This window comes from Astyanax mexicanus, chromosome 3 (assembly GCF_023375975.1).
Source record: "Astyanax mexicanus isolate ESR-SI-001 chromosome 3, AstMex3_surface, whole genome shotgun sequence".
NCBI lineage: Eukaryota > Metazoa > Chordata > Actinopteri > Characiformes > Acestrorhamphidae > Astyanax > Astyanax mexicanus.
In genome coordinates this window covers 12763833-12783812 of record NC_064410.1, presented here as the reverse complement: position 1 = coordinate 12783812, position 19980 = coordinate 12763833, and the positions used below count along the sequence as shown (strand labels likewise).

General features: G+C 37.2%; 1 protein-coding gene and 1 non-coding gene across 2 annotated transcripts; both read left to right on the top strand.

Moving 5' to 3' along the window:
* The first annotated feature begins 3726 nt into the window (after positions 1 to 3726).
* On the top strand, positions 3727 to 17948 carry chadla (chondroadherin-like a). The gene is made up of 10 exons (XM_049476203.1): positions 3727 to 4211; positions 4952 to 5113; positions 5546 to 5740; positions 7096 to 7251; positions 10403 to 10548; positions 11962 to 12200; positions 12474 to 12733; positions 14154 to 14846; positions 16864 to 17030; positions 17491 to 17948. The coding sequence occupies exons 2-10, from the start codon at positions 4952 to 4954 to the stop codon at positions 17849 to 17851; spliced, it is 2379 nt and encodes a 792-aa protein (XP_049332160.1). The 5' UTR covers positions 3727 to 4211; the 3' UTR covers positions 17852 to 17948.
* An 887-nt stretch (positions 17949 to 18835) lies between these two features.
* On the top strand, positions 18836 to 18907 carry trnaq-cug (transfer RNA glutamine (anticodon CUG)). The gene has a single exon. It is a non-coding gene; the product is annotated as a tRNA-Gln (tRNA).
* Positions 18908 to 19980: the final 1073 nt, after the last annotated feature.

Sequence of the window (19980 nt, the reverse complement as noted above, 5' to 3'; positions counted from 1 at the left end):
AAATTATTGTCCAGTAAAATTAAAGATGACGGGCTAAAACAACACATACTATCCAGACTGGGGGCTCAACAAGTCAGTCTAAACAACACAGTCAGACTAAACAACTATGAGAACCTCTGGACTTCCAAATAAAAGACTGCACTGCCCTCTGTTGGGCTAGTTTAGACATGTTATGGTTTTTCAATAAAAGAAATTTGAGGGGAAGCCTACATTGAAGTTAAAGTTCCCTAAATACTAAATGTGTGTTTAGTGTAATAATAAATACAAAAACTAATTTGCATAAGCTTATTCTTATTTACTGTTATATTTGTTTTGACTTTCATGAATATTCCATTATTTGGCGGATCTTTAACCTAAAGGATTTTAGAAATATTTGTACACAAGCTGTAGCTCTGTTAATGCGTACCAAGTATTTTACATTCATAAAACTCCTCCCTCTTTCACTGACTTTACAAAAATAAATAATAAAATGAAACAAAAAAATAATGTATATTTTTATTTATGTGTACATGCTACTGCTGTATTTGTCCTTCTGTTCAAACTAGTGGTGGGCAATATTATATTGTATACAATATATCGTGACACAGAAATATCATGATATTAAAAATCCATATCGTGATAATAGGGCTGTTCTGTCTTAAAACTAGTCTATTATTTACTGTGAAGCTTTAGGTGTATTAATTGTATAATTGTTTAGTTTGCAGTTTATATGCATGCACTAAATATTCTGCAATATTTTTGCTGCATTATATTATTTTATGCTATATTATTTATGTTGCCACATTATGATTATACTGTTAAACTATTATACTATATTCCTGAAATTAACAAATTATTTTTCTGTTTTCCTATATCGCCAAGTATATCGATATCGCAAAAATACCCTGAAATATTGTGATATTGTTTTAGAGCCATATCGTCCACCCTTAGTTCACACTGTTTATTAAGTATTAAAAAACATAAAGTAAGAGTGTTTACAATATGTATTACTGCATATTGCATAAATGTGACCCATTTGTTGTTATTTGTGACAGTGCAATAGAGTGTCACCATAGAGAACATGTACATTTAAAATGGTTTGGGATCTTATGATTGTGTAGTATGGAATATGTAATAGAATTGAACTGTTTTCCCCCAATCATTTGGTATTAAACTAACAATAATAAATGATGACCTAACAGTTACAATGCCTTTACTAATTAATAGTCTGTGATTATGAATAAAAAAATGAAATTTTATGTGGAAATTTTATTTTAAAAATAAAGGTATTTGAAAAGTCAGCCGTGTCTCTGTCTCTATTGCTCCACCCCTTTTCCTCTCGTTTCCTCTGACTTTCTTACATCGCTCTGCAAGTCAACTTCTTCACCACTGAGGAACCCCTCAGCAAGGTATGTATACATTTCTTCTTTAAATAAGCCAAACTCTGATTGAAAGATTATGAAGCTGTGATGTTTGGGTTAATCTAGTGTTAAATTCTTGTTAAAATGATAATATTTGTGCAATATCTTAAAACTACTAATAATTACCATATTTGTCACTATCATTATTATATCATAGAACTGTTATGTTTGAGAGTTTTTAACTCGCACTTAACTCATGTTCACTTATGTGCTGCATTAGCTGAAATAAAATGAAATGCATTTGAATTTTATTTGGTTGCTTTTGGGTAGTTAGTGTGAGACAAAAGCCCCTTGGTTCTGCTCAGCCTCATTCACTCTACTGAGAAATGTGTTACCCTGGTGTTACAACAGACAAGAAAAGTAATGCAGGGATTTTACTCAAACTCTGACCACCGTTTACACACAGTACACTAATAGTGCATTCTTATCACCATTTTTTTTCGAAGAATTGTTTAAAATTTGTGCTCTCACAGTTCATTTTTAAGGCACTTGATGTAAGTTTATTAGCTATATTAGCAATTTGACTTTGGCAAATTGGATAGCTAAATCTAAACAATTTGCATAATGGCTCTGGCAATAGCTTGATTATTTAACTGTAACCCTGCAAACAATTTTTGGTTAGTAGGTTGTTTTTTGAACATTCTTAGATATTTTTGTTTTTTAGATTAATCTGTTTCATTTTCTTGATGTTATTAAAATGTTTTTGTTTAACGGTTTTTAACTTTTTTATTTTCACTTGTCTCAGCATTTTCATTTTTAGTTTTGGGAATGTTACTGTTAACGTTTCAATAATGTTCGGTTCCATCTAGCTGTGAACATTATGCAAGAGATATTTTAATAACATTGTGATGGAAATCAGTATGTCATCACATTTTCAAAACCTTTCTGGAATTAATTTGGTAACTTTACTGGCTAACCTTTCTGTAACCTTTTCAAAACGTTAATAAACATTCTTATAACATTCTCTGTTAGCTGGGAATCCACCTTTGTATTAAAGCTTTTGCATTAAACTTTGTTTGCCACTTTGTCTAAAGTAAAATGTGATAGCAGAGCTCCAGTGAGGGGTTTGAGTAGGGCTGCAACTAATGACTAATTTAGTATTTGATTATTCTTGATGATTTTTTTTTTATTATTTGTTTAGTTACAATTCTTTTTTGTTTGGGTGTTTCCCTTTTAGTGAGGCTTCTGCTCCAATGCATGTTTTGCTGCATCTTAACAGTTAATCTTTTTTGATAGTGGACATTCCCATGTACCCAAATTACATACATTGAATATCATAGGAAACATTCACACATACGAGATGTGGTTACTTTCAGGAAATTCTATTTATGTCTTCAATTGCGATGCAAATATCACCATGTTTTGATCAAAAGTGTAATCAATCTCTTCTATTATGATGAGTTTTTTGTATTGATTTTACTAAGAGGGAAATGTATATGTAGTTTATGTTTTTTTGTATTCATGTAAATTGCCACTGAGTCAGTTAATTTCTATAGTATTTGTATTTACTTCTTTTAGTATTATTAATTCCATTTGTACTGCACCCTTTAATTTTGAGTTTGTTTGCAGAATTGCCAGGTTCACAATGTTCTTGACTGGGAGATATAACTGTTATAAAATTATTAATAAAACACTAATGTTACAATATTATTAATGGCTTTGAGGTATATAGCACTACTGATAATAAATCCCTTATAAACAAAATACCTCATATTTTCATACACTCACATTACTTGTATTTAATTCAGCAAAATTAAGCAATTTTACATTAAAATGCTTTACACATGCTTGCTTCACCTAAATTGCAAGCAATATAAACGGCTTACATGGTTAATATTTGCCCTTATGATACATTTCTTTCAGAATGCTACCCTTTTTTTTATTAGTTTTGTAATAAAATGTAAAAGAAAATGAATAAAACTCAAGATATGAGTAGAAATTATGTTTAGTTTCAAATTTACAAATGAAGCAATGTTTATTAGCCCTTGGGCCAAACATACTGTATGTAATATAAATGTGTGTGTGTGGGGGGGGGTGTACAGAGTGTGTTTATCGAAAATATGTGTTGATATATGTTTTTTCACAAAAAATGAGCCAATGCCAATGAGTTTGAGTTAGAAAAAAAAAAATTTTTGTATCATTTGATGAAAAATTAAAACTGGTCCCACAGACCCGAACACAACACAAGGGTTAAAACGTGTGACATAATTTTTGTCTAGTTAAGCTTCTGAAGGGCGGGTTTTAGACTGACTTTGGACTGGCTGTTTTTGTTGGACCTGGCAACCCTGTTTAATAGTTGCAGGTGGAAATTCAAAGGACGAGATGCGTTTTTAATTACTTTTATATTTATCGCAGCAGCAAAACAGCCTTAATTACAAACCTTTCAAAATAAAAATGTGCTGTGTTGTGAATTTCTGTGGCAATCTTGGATTTTAGGATAGTTTAAGCCTCTGAGGGGATATTTTTTGGAGATCCGGAGCGCGAGCTGCGAGTGTGAGCCCATTACTGCAGTCATGAGGTAAACTGCAAAGAACCGAGTCAAAAGACTCTTCGTCGACTTTCGATTCTTAAACGAATTGAATCAGAGAATCGACTCTTCTAAGAATTGACTCCTTTCTCCTGGTCGTAGTAAGCAGTGGAAGAGCAGAACCATGATAGAATTAATGTCAAGTTTGCCACAAAACTGTAGTTAACGTTACCTTGCTCTCGAGTTTTTAACCATCTATCTTTCCCTCGTTTCGTTTCTACACCGTCCCCAAACTTTTTCCCTCATCTGGGAGAAGACCACGCTGAACATCTACCTCAAAAGCTGTAGGTATAGAAAAAGTTAACAGCATTGTTTAGGTGGAATGAAAGGTATGAATCTACAGTATATTAGTAAAATAATATCATACGTTTGTCTTGTTTGTATTAAACTTTATTTACATTGGCATTATTCAATGTCTTTTCTTTCTTTTTATGATTTTTTACATTGTAAATTTAATATTTTAATAAAATTTAATATTTTATTAAAGCTATACGGGAACACTTGCAGAATTATATTGTAAACAAGAAGAGATAAATAAACCAGAATATGTTTTATACTTTCGATTATTCTAAGTAGCTTTTATGGCAGATTTCCACACTCTTGGTATTTAATTTTAATGTAGAAAAATAAGAAAACATTAAATGATTGTCAAAACGTTTGTCTGGTACTGTATATTTTATTTGAATTCAATGTTTGAAGCTTGTACTGTGTTCTTGCAGTGTTAAAAGGGACATGGATATTATTATTATTATTACTTTTAACCATTTAAATCCTTAAATGAATGTTGATTCAGTGTCTAAGTAAAGATTATTTAAGGGTTGTTTTTCCATCAACACAAGTAAATGATGTAATTCAACTAAAAATGAATGTTTATTCAATGTTTTTGTGGTCCTTCCACAGTCCAGAAGCTTACTAAAGGCCGTATCAATGCAGTGATACACTTCATAAAGTCCAAAGAAAACTGAATTTACATATATAAATTCAGTTCACTTAATGCTTTTATTTATAATTTTCTGGGTTGTAGATGTGGTTTGCCACCCTCCTGTCACTGGCCTGGGTGGTGCTGATGTTTCCTTCCCTTGCCCAATCTGGGAAATGCCCTCGGGTCTGCAGCTGTGATGCTAAAACTCTGACTGTAGCGTGCACAGGGAAGAACCTCACCAGTGTCCCACCCACCATCAACGAGGTTCACCCACCATTCACTTCATCAGTTGTACAGAGAGTCTGTTATAAAATTAAGCAGTTTGGGGCTACATTTTAATAGTATAGGCTGTTCAGTTTATAGTATTCTTTACATTCTTTTGTCAGTAAAATATTCCAGATGCTAATCACTTTCCCCACTGTATTGCACTGTGGAACAATATCACAAGCACACTTGAAAACAGACCAGTTCTAAATATGCTTTGTGTTTTTTTTATTATACTCTACATTGATACAGTTGGAACAATATTCTATATTACATACTTAAAAATTAGTATTACTTAGTTGTACACAGTTGGAATGCACCTTTGGAATGCAGCTTTGTTATGAACCCATACCAAAGTGATGTTCAGGTATCTACATACAGTTTATCATGAATCATTCTTTGAGTCTAATAAATCTCTGAATCTGACTGTAGATCACGGTGAAGTTGGACCTGAAGAGGAATAACCTGGGCGAGCTGGAGAGGGGAACGTTCTCACACACGCTATACCTCACACACCTGGGTCTGCAGGGCTGCAGAATACACACTGTACGGGAGGGGGCCTTCAGGGGGCTCACACGGCTGGTTCAGCTCGACCTCGCCTACAACAACATTGAGATCCTTCACCAGGTGTGTGGGTGTGTGTTTGTTTGTCTGTGTTTGAGGGTGTATAAAGTATAAGGTTACAGTGATCCATACATTTATAGATGTATGTTAGTTGTCCTGGAAGTTGTCCTGGAAGGCTCCTAATTTTCTAACATTTACAAATGTCTTACAGTGGCTTGCAAAAGTTTGGTTTCATCCCAGGTGAAAATGACTGTGAACAGTCTTTTTAAGATTTAAAGCAATATCTGTGTCGTATTTTGGTGACACATTATAGGAACTGTAGGACTTTAGATCATTTTTGATCAAGGTTTCAGGCCTAAATTAACCTGTTATGGTTCTGGTTTGTTCCTCATTAGGAAAAGTGAGGTGATGCAAATTTTACAGATTTATAAATATAAAGGCAGCTCTATCCTTGTTCCAAAAAACAGTAGCCATGGTTTCCTCTGAGCACCTGACAATGAAAATAGTTGAGCCCGCAAAGCTGCAAAAGGCTTTAATATGATAGCAAAGCATTGTTAGATTGCTGTTTCCTCAGTTTGAAATATATTGTATTTTTTACACTATAAGGCGCACTGGATTATAAGGCACTCTTTCAATAAACGTCTATTTTCTGGTATATTTTCATACATAAGGTGCCAGATTATAAGGCCCACTATGCGATACTAGTAAGGAAAAGGGGTGTCGCCATGTTTTTTGTAAGTAAATACAACTGTAATTCTTAAATTTCCTTTTAAAGTTAAACAAGCGCTAAATGTTAAACCTCTCTTCTTCTTTTTAATTGGGTGAGTAAAGCACTTCCATTTATTTACAGTTAGCTTAGAATTCCAGATATCCACTAAGGCTAGGTGCAGCAGCATTAGCATTAGCATTGGCATTAGCTAATGCCGCCCAACAGCCCTTCACTGAGGAACCCTGAGAGTTCCAGTATGCCAGGTCGATATTAGCTAGCAGTTTGTCACACATAGTTTGTTTTAACATGGTAAACGTGCAGGCTACAGGCTGATAATATTTACCTTTAAATGGCAGAAGAGCTTGCGCTGCGGTTAGCAGCTAATGCTAATACTGCTCCAGTCTCGGTGCTGGGGACACTAAACTGAAACTCTTTTATAACACAGTCCTTCACCAACATGGCTATACTACTCCTTACAACCTGACTGGTAAAATTCATACATAAGGCGCACTGATGATCTCTGGGAAAATAAAAGGATTTATGTGCACTTTATACTGCAGAAAATATGGTAAGTAAGAAATGGTAGTTAACAGTAACAGTGCAGTTCACGAGAAGTCCTTTTAAATTTTATTTTAACTTCAACTTGCTTAACTTTAACTTGTTCTTTGCCAATCAGAATGTTTCTCTCTCTTCCTCTTTCTCTTTTTAGGAGTCATTTGATGGGCTGACATCGCTGAAGCAGTTACTGTTGGATAGGAATCGTATTGAAGACATTAGACCTGGGGCTTTTTCTCAGCTGGGTTCACTGAACCTGCTGTCTCTCCCTCATAACCAGCTCACTTACATCCCCAACATGGCCTTCCAAGTATGAAACTCAACATTTCCACAAATCCTTCAGTGAACTTACTCAAAACCTCTGTAGATACTGAAAATGGTACATCTTTATAATATCTCTACAATACAGCCCATCATCAGTGCTGATTTCTAGGAAATTGTAGTGGCTAAAATTATTTGGCGGGCAGTTCAATCCTAGCTTTCATAATAAAAAAAGCAGACAAGGACCAGAAGATCACAGACACAACCTTTTATTGAAGAATATTTTAGAGTCAGTTCCAAATACTCAATTTTTATAATAATAATAATAACAAAAATAAATAAATAAAAATAAAATAATTGTTTAAGAATCAAGGAATAACATTTCTACCATGGATGCAATTTTCCGATAATAAAATAAATTAACACAGAACTTAATTTATATTTTTCACATTACACCCACAAACTGAAATGTGTGCCGTGCATTGTTTTGTGCCCCCTGTACTTTGGTTCCCCTTACATTAAATCCAGTGTGACCATTTGACTTCAGGAGTCACACAATTAGTAAATAGAGTCCACCTGTGTATAATTTATTCCTATGATAACTACAGCTGTTCCAAAAAAGCCTCAGTGGTTTGTAAGAAAACACTAGGGAACAAAGCATCATGAAGACCAAGGAACTCACCAGACAAGTCAGAGATAAAATTGTGGAGAAGTGTAAAGCAGGGCTAGGTTGTGATAAAATATCTCAAGCTATGTGTAAGGGCTGGTGGCCGACCGAGGCACCCTCCGGGGCAACAGAGGGCGCGCCAGGCCAGCGCCAAGGGTTAATTGGCTAATTGCCAACACCTGCTTTCAGGGCCAATCAGCCACTCGGCGCTGGATCTTTGAAGCTCGGGAGAGCGAATCTATGCCGGTTTTCCGAGCGAGCCCCGGCTCTTTATCTCTATCTCTTTTTCCCTTCGAGTTTGGTGGAGCTGTGTAGAGCAGTGAGCTCCACAGCCGCCATCTCCCTGTCTTTAGTCTGGTGGAGCAGAGCAGTGTGCTCTCCTCTGCCGCCCCTCTCGAGTCTCCCGCGCTGTTCCTCTCCTCTCTGGTGGAGCAGCGTTTAAATCCACAAGCACCTCAGTTCAGTGTAAGGGCTGGTGGAAGCCCCTTTTGTTTAGTTAATCCTTCACCTCGTCTCATAAGAGGTAGCCGCTTCCAGGCAAGCATTTTCTCCCCCTCACTCTAACGCACGCTAGGCGTGGCTTTTTGTTTTCCACCCATTTTTACTCTCCGCCCGTTTTCGTTGCTCCGCCCCTTACGGCGGAGGCTCTTTAAGTGGCGATTAAAGCGGCCGCGTCCCGATCCGCTCGCTGGTGCAGCGGTTAGAGCATTGGACTGCGACCGCGACAGCCTGGGTTCAATCCCCGTGTGGAGCGGGGTATTAATAATAAGAATTATATATTTATAATATTATTATATATATATATTACTATATATCCTATTAATATATATTAACAATTATATATTATTATTATTATTATTATTATTATTTTCCTTTTTTCTTGGGTTTACCTGCTTTGAGATCTACTGCTCTGCACTTGGGTTCTAAAACCTTCTGGGCTGGAGAGCTACTGCTCCCAACCCATTACACTATGAACCTCTCACAGTGCACTGTTCAATCATTCATCCAAAAATGGAAGGAGTACAGCACAACTGCAAACCTACCAAAACATGGTTGTCCACCTACACTGACAGTCCAGGCAAAGAGAGCACTAATTTAATAAGCAGTCAACAGGCCCATAGTCACTATGGAGGAACTGCAGAAATCCACAGCTCAAGTGAAAGAATCTGTCCACAGGACAACTATAAGTTGTGTACTTCACAAATCTGGCCTTTATGGAAGAGTGGCAAGCCATAAGAAGTCAATTTAGGGGAACAGAGCAAACATGTGGAAGAAGGTGCTTTGATCAGATGAGGCCAAAGTTAAATAGTTTGGCCTAAATGCAAAACAGTATTTGAGGTGGAAAACTAACATCTAAATACACCATCACCACTGTGAAACATGGGGGTGGCAGCATCATGCTGCAAGGCTACTTTTCTTCAGCAGAAACAGGAAAACCTGTTGCAGGCTGCAAAAAACTTGAGACTATTGACTTAATACTTGGCTGAATACCAGAGGTGAAAAGTAACTAATTACATTTACTCACATTACTGTAATTGAGTAGATTTTATGAGTAATTTGTAATTTTTAAAGTAGTTTTTAAAAGAGGTAATTTTACTTTTTCTCAAGTACATTTTTACACAAGTAATTTTCTTCACTACATTGGAAAACTCCAAATCAGATAAAAAAAATAAAATGCTGGGAAAAAAAACTGTCTGAATTTTAAAAAAATGAGTTTTGTTCTCCATGGCAGCGCAGCTGAACTTTCCCTAGCAGTGTTTATTATGGTTACGCTGTGTAAATTAGCTGTGTAGTCTGGGGTCTGTGTGCACGGATCGGGGGAACCAGTGTTCTGTCGAGGTATGCTACCCATTGATATGTGCTTTTTTGCGGCATGATAATTCCTTAAGTTTTTATTTGGAAAGTAAAAAGTAAAAAAATAATAGTGAACTGTAAATCTATAAAAATACAGTTTATAAAAAAGTAACTATGTAACTTTAACTCAAAGTACATTTTAAATTGAGTACTTTATTACTTTTACTCAAGTAGATTTTTAGATGGGTACTTTTACTTTTACTTGAGTAGAATTTTAGCAAAGTAAAAGTACTTTTATTTTATTACAATTTTTCAGTACTTTTTCAACCTCTGCTCAATATAAATCACGCCACACTTTTCACATTTTTATGGGATGGTTTAATAAAACAAATAATTTGTGAGTGTAACCTGAAAATGAATACTAAATGAATACTTTTTAAAGCACTTTATACAAACACACTCAGAAAAGGGGATTCCAGGGCCTACCATCTGTAGTACAAATCTATGCATTGTTTTATTGATTATAAACACATTTATGTGTTGGAAAATTCAATAAACTTAACCAATTAATACACGCAGAACAGAAATTCTCCCTACAAACTTTTAATCAAATCAAAGGGAATATGAGATTCAGAAGAAAAAAGCTTTCAGGATCCTCAGGTTCTAGGTATTATTAATTACACAAATTAATCTAATTTGTAAATTTTGTACTCATTCATATATTTAATCTGTTTTTCAGGGCCTCTTGACTCTGCAGACGTTGCGTCTAAATCATAACTCCCTGAATCATCTGGAAACTGAAGCGTTTGCCAGCCTCCTGTCTCTCACACACCTCAGCCTCAGTCACAATGAGCTGCAGTTCTTCCCCACCGCCACTATGACCAGGTAACCCCTCCCATCATGTATTTTCCTTTTTTAAAGTTGTGTTATCCTTCCTAGAACAGAAAGCAGCCAAAGAACAAGTTTACAAGCTAATGAGACTGTAGCTTAGCCCCGCCCACTGCACTGGATAAAAAACAGCAAGTCAGACATTAGTGCATGGCAGCACTAGAGCCGAAAATGCATGATAACCTTTTTTAGTGATATGTTTATTTTACTGTTTAGGGATGGCCTGTGAAATAAAAAGGTAAATATCTAGTATAGAACAAAAAATGGTAAATACAGGCTTCCAGTGCAATGGACATTAGAAAACTATTTAAATATTGTAATTAATTTAATTGGACTTCTAATATATTAGAATATTAATCTTCTCTTGTGTCAAACAGAAATCAGTTTGCATCACTGGAACATAATTCAGACCTGAAAGAGTACAATTTCCCTATTATTACCAGAAAGCTCCTTTCACAATGACTATTCATTTCTACTACATCGATCAAGACATAAAGCTTAAACATGAAACACATTTTAACCAATATCAACAAAATAATGCCAAATTCACAGTTTTATAAAGACCCAGACTCTTATAAAACTTAATTGTGTCACAAAACAGCACTTTTTTGAAAACGTATAACTAACATGTGAGCTTTCTCCTCCCCCATTATGCCGATACTGGTGCAAAATGCATTGCCGCGAAGAAGCAGTGGCTGACTTCACATGTATCGAAGGAAGCATGTGTTAGTCTTCACCCTCCTGGTGTGTTGGGGCATCATTAGTGATAGGGGGAGTCCTAATGAGTGGGTTGGGTAATTGGCCGTGTAAATTAGGGGGAAAATGGAAAAAATTAGAAATAAAATTATATAAAAAAAGAATATTCAGAGATATCAGACTGTATTAAGTTCACACAAATCAACACATATCTGGGTATTTGCAGTGTACAATTTTTTGTAAGGAACCCATATCCCAGCCGCCATCAGTCAGAAGGCAGTATACACCCTAGACAGGCTGCCAATGCATCGCAGGCGAGACAGACACATTCACGCACATACACCTAGGGGCAATTTTAACCAATACCCACGTGCCATCTTTGGATTGTGGGAGGAAGTGGGAGAAAACTGAAGCACCTGGAGGAAACCCATGCAGACACGGGAAGAAAGTGCAAACTCCACACAGAAAGACCCGGGTCACCCCATCCAGGATTCGAACCCAGGCCGCCTTGCTGTAAGGCGCTACCCACTGCGCTACCGTGCTGCTGCAGCTCTTTTCAGTTACCAGTAACTGCTTTCGCTGTTGACTCATCTTACCATTAGGATGTGACTCCTCTAACAGTGGCCATTAACTCTTCCTCTCCCTCTTTATTTTCTTTCTTCTCTCTCTCTCTCTCTCTCTCCCTCTCTCTCCCTCTCTCTCTCTCTTTCTAAGGCTGGTGGCTCTGACTCACCTGGATCTGGGTTTTAACCCCATGACGTTTTTGGGTGAGAAGAGTGTGTCGATGCCCAGACTCACACACCTGTCTGCGGCGCACATGGCCCTGCAGGACGTGTCTGCGGCTGCGCTGGCTCTCTCTCCCCTCCTCTCTCGCCTGGACCTTAGTCATAATCAGCTTCACTATCTCCAGCCACTCACAGGACCCGTCCAGCTACAGAGCATCAACCTCGCCGGTAACACACGCCCACACACTGCGTACAGCAGCAAGGAGAAATCTGATGTGAATGAACAGAGCTTTTAGCCCATGCAATGCTAATGATAGGGGCATAGTGTTACCTATGCAAAACATTACTATATTTACACCATTAACATAATTAAAGTAGCCTTAAATTAAGTCACAATAAGTCAACTAACAAAAACGAAAATTATGGTAAGATAGAAGAATAAATTTAATTCAGTAAAAAAGTGGTGCCTGATCTGTAATCAACTTCTAAAATTCAAAACAGCGAATCCGGTGTGGTGTACATGTGTGCTGCTGGAACTGCGAGCCTGGGCACGGAAAGGTGGGGTCAGACTGATGGGAGACTGCGCCGGACCACCACACCTTTCAGAAGAGCCACTAGAGGCCGTGCTGGAGAAGGACCTGCGCTGCAGGAGACAGAATGGAGGGATAAAGGAGGAGGTGGAGGAGGAAGAGCGACTAGTGGTTGTGACCCAGGCTGAGCCAAAGAAAACGGAAAACTGTCCTGAGAACTGCCTTTGTGAGGTGTGTGTGTGAGTGTTCATGTGTGTGTGAAGAGAGAGAGAAAGAAAGAAAGAAAGAAAAAAGAAAGGAAGAAAGAACAGGCAGGCAATCAGGTCAGACTAATGTGTAAGGTTTGCTTTCTTTGAGCAACGATGCTAAAAAAAGCTATGTAAGTAATGAAAGATTATTTATTTTTAAATAATTATGTGCGTTTGTAAATCTCTAAAATATTTGTTTATTTGGTTTCTGACACTGTATGTTGCACTTTTATCTACAAACCAAATCTGATAAAGGATATGGAAAATGCAAAGAATAGAAGTTTCTTACACTTACTTTGAGATTATTTGATTGCAGACAGTATGAACCCATGTTTTGTTAGCTAAACATCATACTTTTATTAATATACATTTATTACTGCATTTCAGACCTGTATAACATTCTAAAAATAGTTGGGAGAAGCTTTTCATCCTTTATATTGTGGCCATTTCTTCTCCCAACTCATTTAGGCACTGAGAACACCAGACAATGTGTTTCAGGCATTTATTTGTCCAGTTCTTTCAGCAAAAACATCCTAAGATGTACAACATTGCAGGGTTATCATTTTATTTTTTTTATTTTTAAATGATTTACACATTCTTTATTGGAGACAGGTCTATTTTTTACAGACATGTCTTTTTAAGGTGCACAGCATGTGGTTTTGCGTTGTCTTGTTGAAAGAGGGTAAAATGTGTGATCTTAAAGACAACGTATGTTTCTCTGAGATCTTCAGCTGTGATTGGTCCAAGGGGCCTTACGCCCCCTCCCACACATTCCCGTCTTTGCAGTTTGAACAACAGAGCGACGCAGAGCTGCTGCGCAGAAGTATAAACGCGCTCCAATGTGCACACCCTGCATAAGCTACGGCGTAGGTTCGACGCAGAAGTATAAATTGGGCTTAACTCTGTATTGGAAAGCTTGACTTGAAGTTGTGCCGTCTGAGGGATTGGAGCTTTAACCCGCGAATACTTTTTGAAATACTTGTTATTCAGTTTTTATATCTCATCAATCACCCTGAATTTAGTCCGCCTCCCGCCTCCACATTTTTGTGCATGTGTTGCAGCCCTAAGATGCAGGGACGGCTATATATTAACAAATAATTAAATTTGAGTTAAGCAGACAAAACATAAAATATTATCATACAGTTTGCAGTCAAATAAAGGTTAAAATGGACAAAACAATGCGTTTTAAATTTTTTTTTACATTGATTTGCGAGTTGTATTTGTATCAGAGTTGTGTTTAACCAAAATATGGACAATGTCGGGTTTTAAGATTACTTAATAGTGTTTTTAGCCAGACATCGAATTTATGTTTTCAATAAAATAGTAACAAGAATCTCTACCACATCCTTCTTCGCTCTCTGTATCTATACCCATGTCTCTCTCTCTCTCTCTCTCTCTGTTAGCCTGAGGCTCAGCATGTGTCGTGTGAAAATCGAGGCCACACCAAAGTCCCCCGCGTTTTCCCAAACAACACCCACTTGTTGGACCTCCGTGGCAACCACTTCCACTATCTCCCCGGCAACAGTTTCCGTGGTGTCCCCGAGGTGGTATCCCTGCACCTGGATGGCTGTAAGATCCACGAGGTTGAGGCTGGAGCTTTCCGAGGTTTAAAGGGGCTGATGTACCTTTACCTGTCCAACAACCAGCTTTCTTCTCTGGACCTGGACGCCTTCGCTGGAGCCCTGCAGCTCATGTACCTCCACCTGGACGGAAACAGACTCACCCACTTCCCATCCGCAGCCACACTATCACACACCCCAAACCTGCTGGAGCTGCACCTGGAGAGAAACCTCATCTCTAAGCTGGAGCCTGCAGGTCTTCTCCAGCCGGTCCCAATGCTCAGAGGACTCTACCTGACCAACAACAACATCTCCACTGTCGCAGCAAATGCTTTAGACCCCGCCCCAAACCTCGAGATCCTACATCTGGGAGACAATCAGCTAACAGATGTGCAGAGTGATGCACTAGGCCACGTCCCACTGTTAGAAGAGCTCCGGCTCTCAGGGAATCCGATTCACTGGATCAGGCCAAAGATGTTTCAGGTAGTGGGAGGAAGTCTGAAGCACCTGTACCTGGATCGACTGGGCCTAAAGAAGGTGGGGGTCAATCATAGCACAGCAACACAGCAAAATTATTGTCATTTTGGATTTAGAATCACATGCAAAAAGTAGACCAAATGACTTTTATTGCTCATGTTGTGAATCTAAGTAAGTCACATCCTCTATATCCTCTTACTATGCAATTACTTATTATTTACTTAAAGGTCTCCTTCTGCTAAAATCCACTTTTTATTATTCTTTGTGAAATACTATAGGTCTCTGAGTTGTATTTGCATGCTGCATATGACACTGTTTCTCAGCCTCCATTGTCTGCAGTAGCTAAGAAAATAAAAGCCTCAGAAATACAAATTGATCAGAGAGAGTTCATGGCCTCGCCCACCTGATCTGAGGTGGAGCTTACAGCTTCTGTTTACAGAGCCAGTTAGCATTGGCTATCTTGTGTAAGTAACTGTAGGTTTAAATCGTATCTCCAGCTCATTCCGTGTTTTTCCAAAACCTCAAATATACACTAGGAAGTATGGTTTGACAAGGTAGCACAACTCGACAGAGCACATTTCAAAGCAGGCGCCATTCACGTTGGATTTTATGATATAGAGCGGACTCTGGAACTTCAACGTGGCACATTATCAATGCTGTGTTATCAAATCTCAACCGCGGGGAGGGGGCCACCGGGGCGCTGCGCACTGAAAGTCTGACATTAAGTGAAGTTTAAGGGTTAACTTTAGCGAGCACTCGGTGTTATATATTTATAACTAAGGCTGTATCTCTGAAAGCATTTTGTCATTTTTTAGAGCTGTAAAAGACTGTGGGCTGAAGACAGGTAGGCGTTCTCTGCTGCCACGCTGTTAGCCAATCAGAAGTAATATGTATGCATGTATGAATATTCATAAGCAAGAGCCAAAACCTGTGTTTCTTTAGAGACCCCTAATTCAGTGATCTAAAGCAGGGCTAAATAGAAACAAAAAAAACAAAAAAACAGCTCACATGGCATTCATTTATATAAGAGACCACAACTAGACTGTTTAAAATGAAAGAACGATGGAATGAGACCATTAATTATTTAATGTATCATCACTGTCCAAAGAAAAACAACTTTTTTGTTACATAATTTGAATGCACAAACTGAACTGTCCCTTAGACTGTATCTTGATCAATGGACTAATAGAAATTCTCAAAAACAACCTGAAATAAACTGTTCTTAATCCTAGTTAATAAAGCTTTACCTCTCTATTGTAAAGTTGCTGTTTTGTAAATACTTGTTTTTCATTGAGAAAGAAGACATTTCTATGTCCTCTATTGCTAATATACAGAATTATTTGTAAGTCTCTTTGGATAAAAGCGTCAGCTGAATGTAGTGTAATGTAATGTAATGTAATTTAGTGGTTGGTCTCATGAAATATCATTCGTTGGTGCTGTAATGATTCCACTAATGAGAAGGACTGTCTGAATACTTTAGGACCTGCTTACCACATCATAATAAAGCCTAGATTTACACTATTTGGATGGTAATGGCAATTTTTTGAACCGTAAAACCACGGCCACATTAAGTAAATAATACTGATGACCTGGTTCAGGTGGCACTGGTTCAAGTTGGAGCAGGAAAATGAGTGAGCATACGAATCTGAGACACTTAACCAATAAACCAAATGGGGTGTTTGTGATAAGTTGTTTAGAACATCTTCAGAACATCAGGCAGCTCTTGTTGGTTGTTCCAGGTATACAATGATCAGTACCTGCATACCAAGAGTGCTTCAGAAAAGGCAGAAGTGGTGAACAGGTAGAACTGAGATGTTCTCAGATGGCTCCGCCTTTCAATTTACAGGATTACAGAGCCAAAATAACACAGCACAACCTGAGACATCTTGGCATGAGGGGGACCTACTGATTGTTATATATTGCACCAAAAGCATTTTGACCACAGGGATCAAGAATACACTTGATAGTTCTGCTGCTACTAACAACACCTCTATCCACTGAAATCTAAGCTTTATACAGATTAAAAGCCAGTAAAACTGTGTGTGATGTGTGTCTTTACACCTTTCTCCATGTACAGATGGATCATGACGCTCTGGCTGGTTTGGGTTCAACTCTACTGTCTCTTTCTTTGGAGGACAATCAGCTGGAGCATCTGCCTGATCTTTTTCATCTGACTGGACTACAGCACCTCAAACTAGGCAACAACCCTCTGATATGTGACTGCAGTCTTCTACCCTTCCGCAGGTTAGACTCATACAGACCCGTTTCTGAATATTTTAAGGCTTGCCCCCTTATATATTAAGGCTTAAATAAACACTGATCAGCAGTGATGGCATAGTTATTTGGAAAAAGTAATCTGATTACTGATTTACCCCTTAAAATGTAACTTAGTTATTCTATGGATTACTTGATTTTAAAAGTAAGATTACATGTTACACACATATGCAAACACACACAAACACCTGCCACCTTAACAGTTTTGCTAAAACTCAGTTTTGGGACTTGTTCTGTAAGTGTGCCACTGCGACTCCAAACGTTACTTCAAATTTGACATTGTGTAGCATGTAGATAGCACGCAAGATTCGCAAGAAGAAAGTAAAATATACTGCAGAAAATCTGCAGTAATGTTTTGTGTTTAATGTCTTAAAAATGCGCTGTTGTGTTTAAGGTTAAAGCGTGTGATATAGCTCTCTCTCTATTTCAGATGGATGGAGCAGGCCAGTGTGAACGTGTCTGCAGTGTGTGTTTACCCTGCTGAGCTCCACGGTCAGAGTGTACAAGAGGTGGACATCATTAAGAACTGTGGTGCTGAGAACCTTCACATCACCACCAACTCCACCAGCCAGCCGAAGCCCTTAAAGTCCTCCAAACCCAAACTCAAATCCACACTGATTAGTGAAGCCTTGGCCGAACATTCCAGCACCAAACCCAGGAGTAAATCTAAACCCACCAAGACCAAGCCAGCCAGGAAACCATTAACAGATGAACCCAAACCAAATCAGAAATCAGCTCAGAAATCTGCACAGAGAAGAAAGAACAAGAAGAACAAAAAGAAGAAAGTGTGATAAAATAATAATGTATTATTTTATCTAGGGAATGCATACGTATAGAATTATGTAAGGTATGAAATAGTAAGCAATACATTTGTATCACTTGTGTAAGAGAAGAAGAGAAGACTTATTTTCCAGCATTGAGAACAATTGCGTAAATAGTGATTTAAAAATGTCTGTAAATGTCTGTTGAATTGAATTATTAAAACATAATTAAAGAAAATAAAGAAAATGCAGATTTTTTTAGGTACTGATTTTATTTAGAGCTGGTTTTACTCATCAACAGGTTTATTTAGATACATTTAGGACTGCAGTTTTGTCTAATAAGCCTAATCCATGTCCAATTAATATGCTTTTCTTTAGTTTAAATAAACCATTCTCATCTAAACTGATAGATCAGACTTGTCAGTTCAGATTCAACAGTTTAGTTTTGCATTTTGCTTTTCTAACGTTTTCATTCAGTTACTTCTGTTTAAGAGCGGCTTAAAGGCAGGACTAACTACAATAGCACATAAATGTGTTTAAACTGTTAATATAGTATTTTGTAAAAAAAAAAAAAAAAAAGAAATACGTGTAACCGGTAGCACCGCAGTTTCCGCCTTCTTTTGTCAGATCTGTTAAGGTGATTGGCTTCAGTAAAAAATGATGGACAGCTAAGTCTGTCTGATGATTGGCTTAATAAAAAGTGATTGACAACGAAAGTGTAGTATCTGATTGGCTGCAGTCAAAAATGATTGCCACATGCTCCGCCCTTTAGCCACGCCCACTGGGGGCTCCGGTCTGCAGCTTTACCCTTCTCAAAGCAGCGGCTATATTGACGCAGTTACACTAGTTCCACCTTAAAATCTGTCGCTATATTCAAACAATCACAGTAGTTTTACCTTAAAAACTGTCTCTGTAATTATACAATGAACTTACACATATTTTACACTGATTTATATGACGCTTTCGTAATAGTGTTTCAAATAAAGGTCCATATTTTTCCCTCAGCGTCCAGGTGGTTCCATGGTGTAATGGTTAGCACTCTGGACTCTGAATCCAGCGATCCGAGTTCAAATCTCGGTGGAACCTGTCTTTTTATTCTCACAGTATTTTTACAGCTCTTTCGTTTTCTACGGAATCAACACGCTAAATGTCGAAAGTCGAAGGTAGTAATCAACTGAAATATGAATATATGTTTTTAAAAAATTATATACACCGGTATTCTGATAAAGGTCTTCTGACTTGTCCGAAGAAAGTGGGCCGGCGCACGCGCAGTGCCAGTAAGCAGGACGCATGTATGGGTAACACATCCATGCGTCCTGATTACTGGCACTGCGCATGCGCCGGACCACGTTCTTCGGCCAAGTGCATTATTTAATGCGCTTTGTTATTATTATTACTCAGTGTTACAAAAGTGTAAATTGCGAGAAGAGCAAAAAATATATATTCACAGCTGTTACCTTATATTCACCCTGCTACTGTGATTTCTACACATAAACATATCCTGCATTTCTTCAGCTGAAAACATTCATTCTCTGATATGTTATTTTCATCTTATCAAAATATTTTATCTATTGTTTTATATAGACACCAGATACCAAAGGTTTGTTGAAACAACTGCCATTTTTCAATCTCAAATGCAGAAAAAGGTAAAATAATAATAATAATAATAATTCTAAGTTTATTTTAATAAATTTAAGTTTAAATTAAATTTTGTTTAAGTTAAATTTTGTAGACTGTAATGTGTAATGTGCAGTGTACAAAGTAAACAATAACAAATTGATTATAATTAGAGCTGGACAATATAAAAATATTGTATTGTATCGTGTTGAATTTCTTATTGTATCAACAATATGTATACAAAGGACAACATCACTGCTTTATATATATATATATATATATATATATATATATATATATATATATATATATATATATATATATATATATAGGTTTATATATTGTTTTGCAAATTTTCATTTTTGAAATAAGAACACACAGTGGCAGTCTTCTATCATACAATAAATTTTAATAAATGTAATAAATTTTAAAGTATATAATACACTTACTTTGAGTGTGTGTACATGTTAATATAAGTTGGACAATGGTTGTGATATATTTTATATATATTTCTGTTGCAGGTGGGTATACTGACCACTCAC

What these genes read in the sequence shown, in the direction of transcription:
- chadla (XM_049476203.1), top strand. Translation starts at nt 4,952, where the DNA reads ATGTGGTTTGCCACCCTCCTGTCACTGGCCTGGGTGGTGCTGATGTTT. An exon ending in CCCACCGCCACTATGACCAG is followed by an intron (nt 10,549 to 11,961) that starts GTAACCCCTCCC and finishes TCTCTTTCTAAG; the next exon opens with GCTGGTGGCTCTGACTCACC. An exon ending in AGTCTTCTACCCTTCCGCAG is followed by an intron (nt 17,031 to 17,490) that starts GTTAGACTCATA and finishes TCTCTATTTCAG; the next exon opens with ATGGATGGAGCAGGCCAGTG.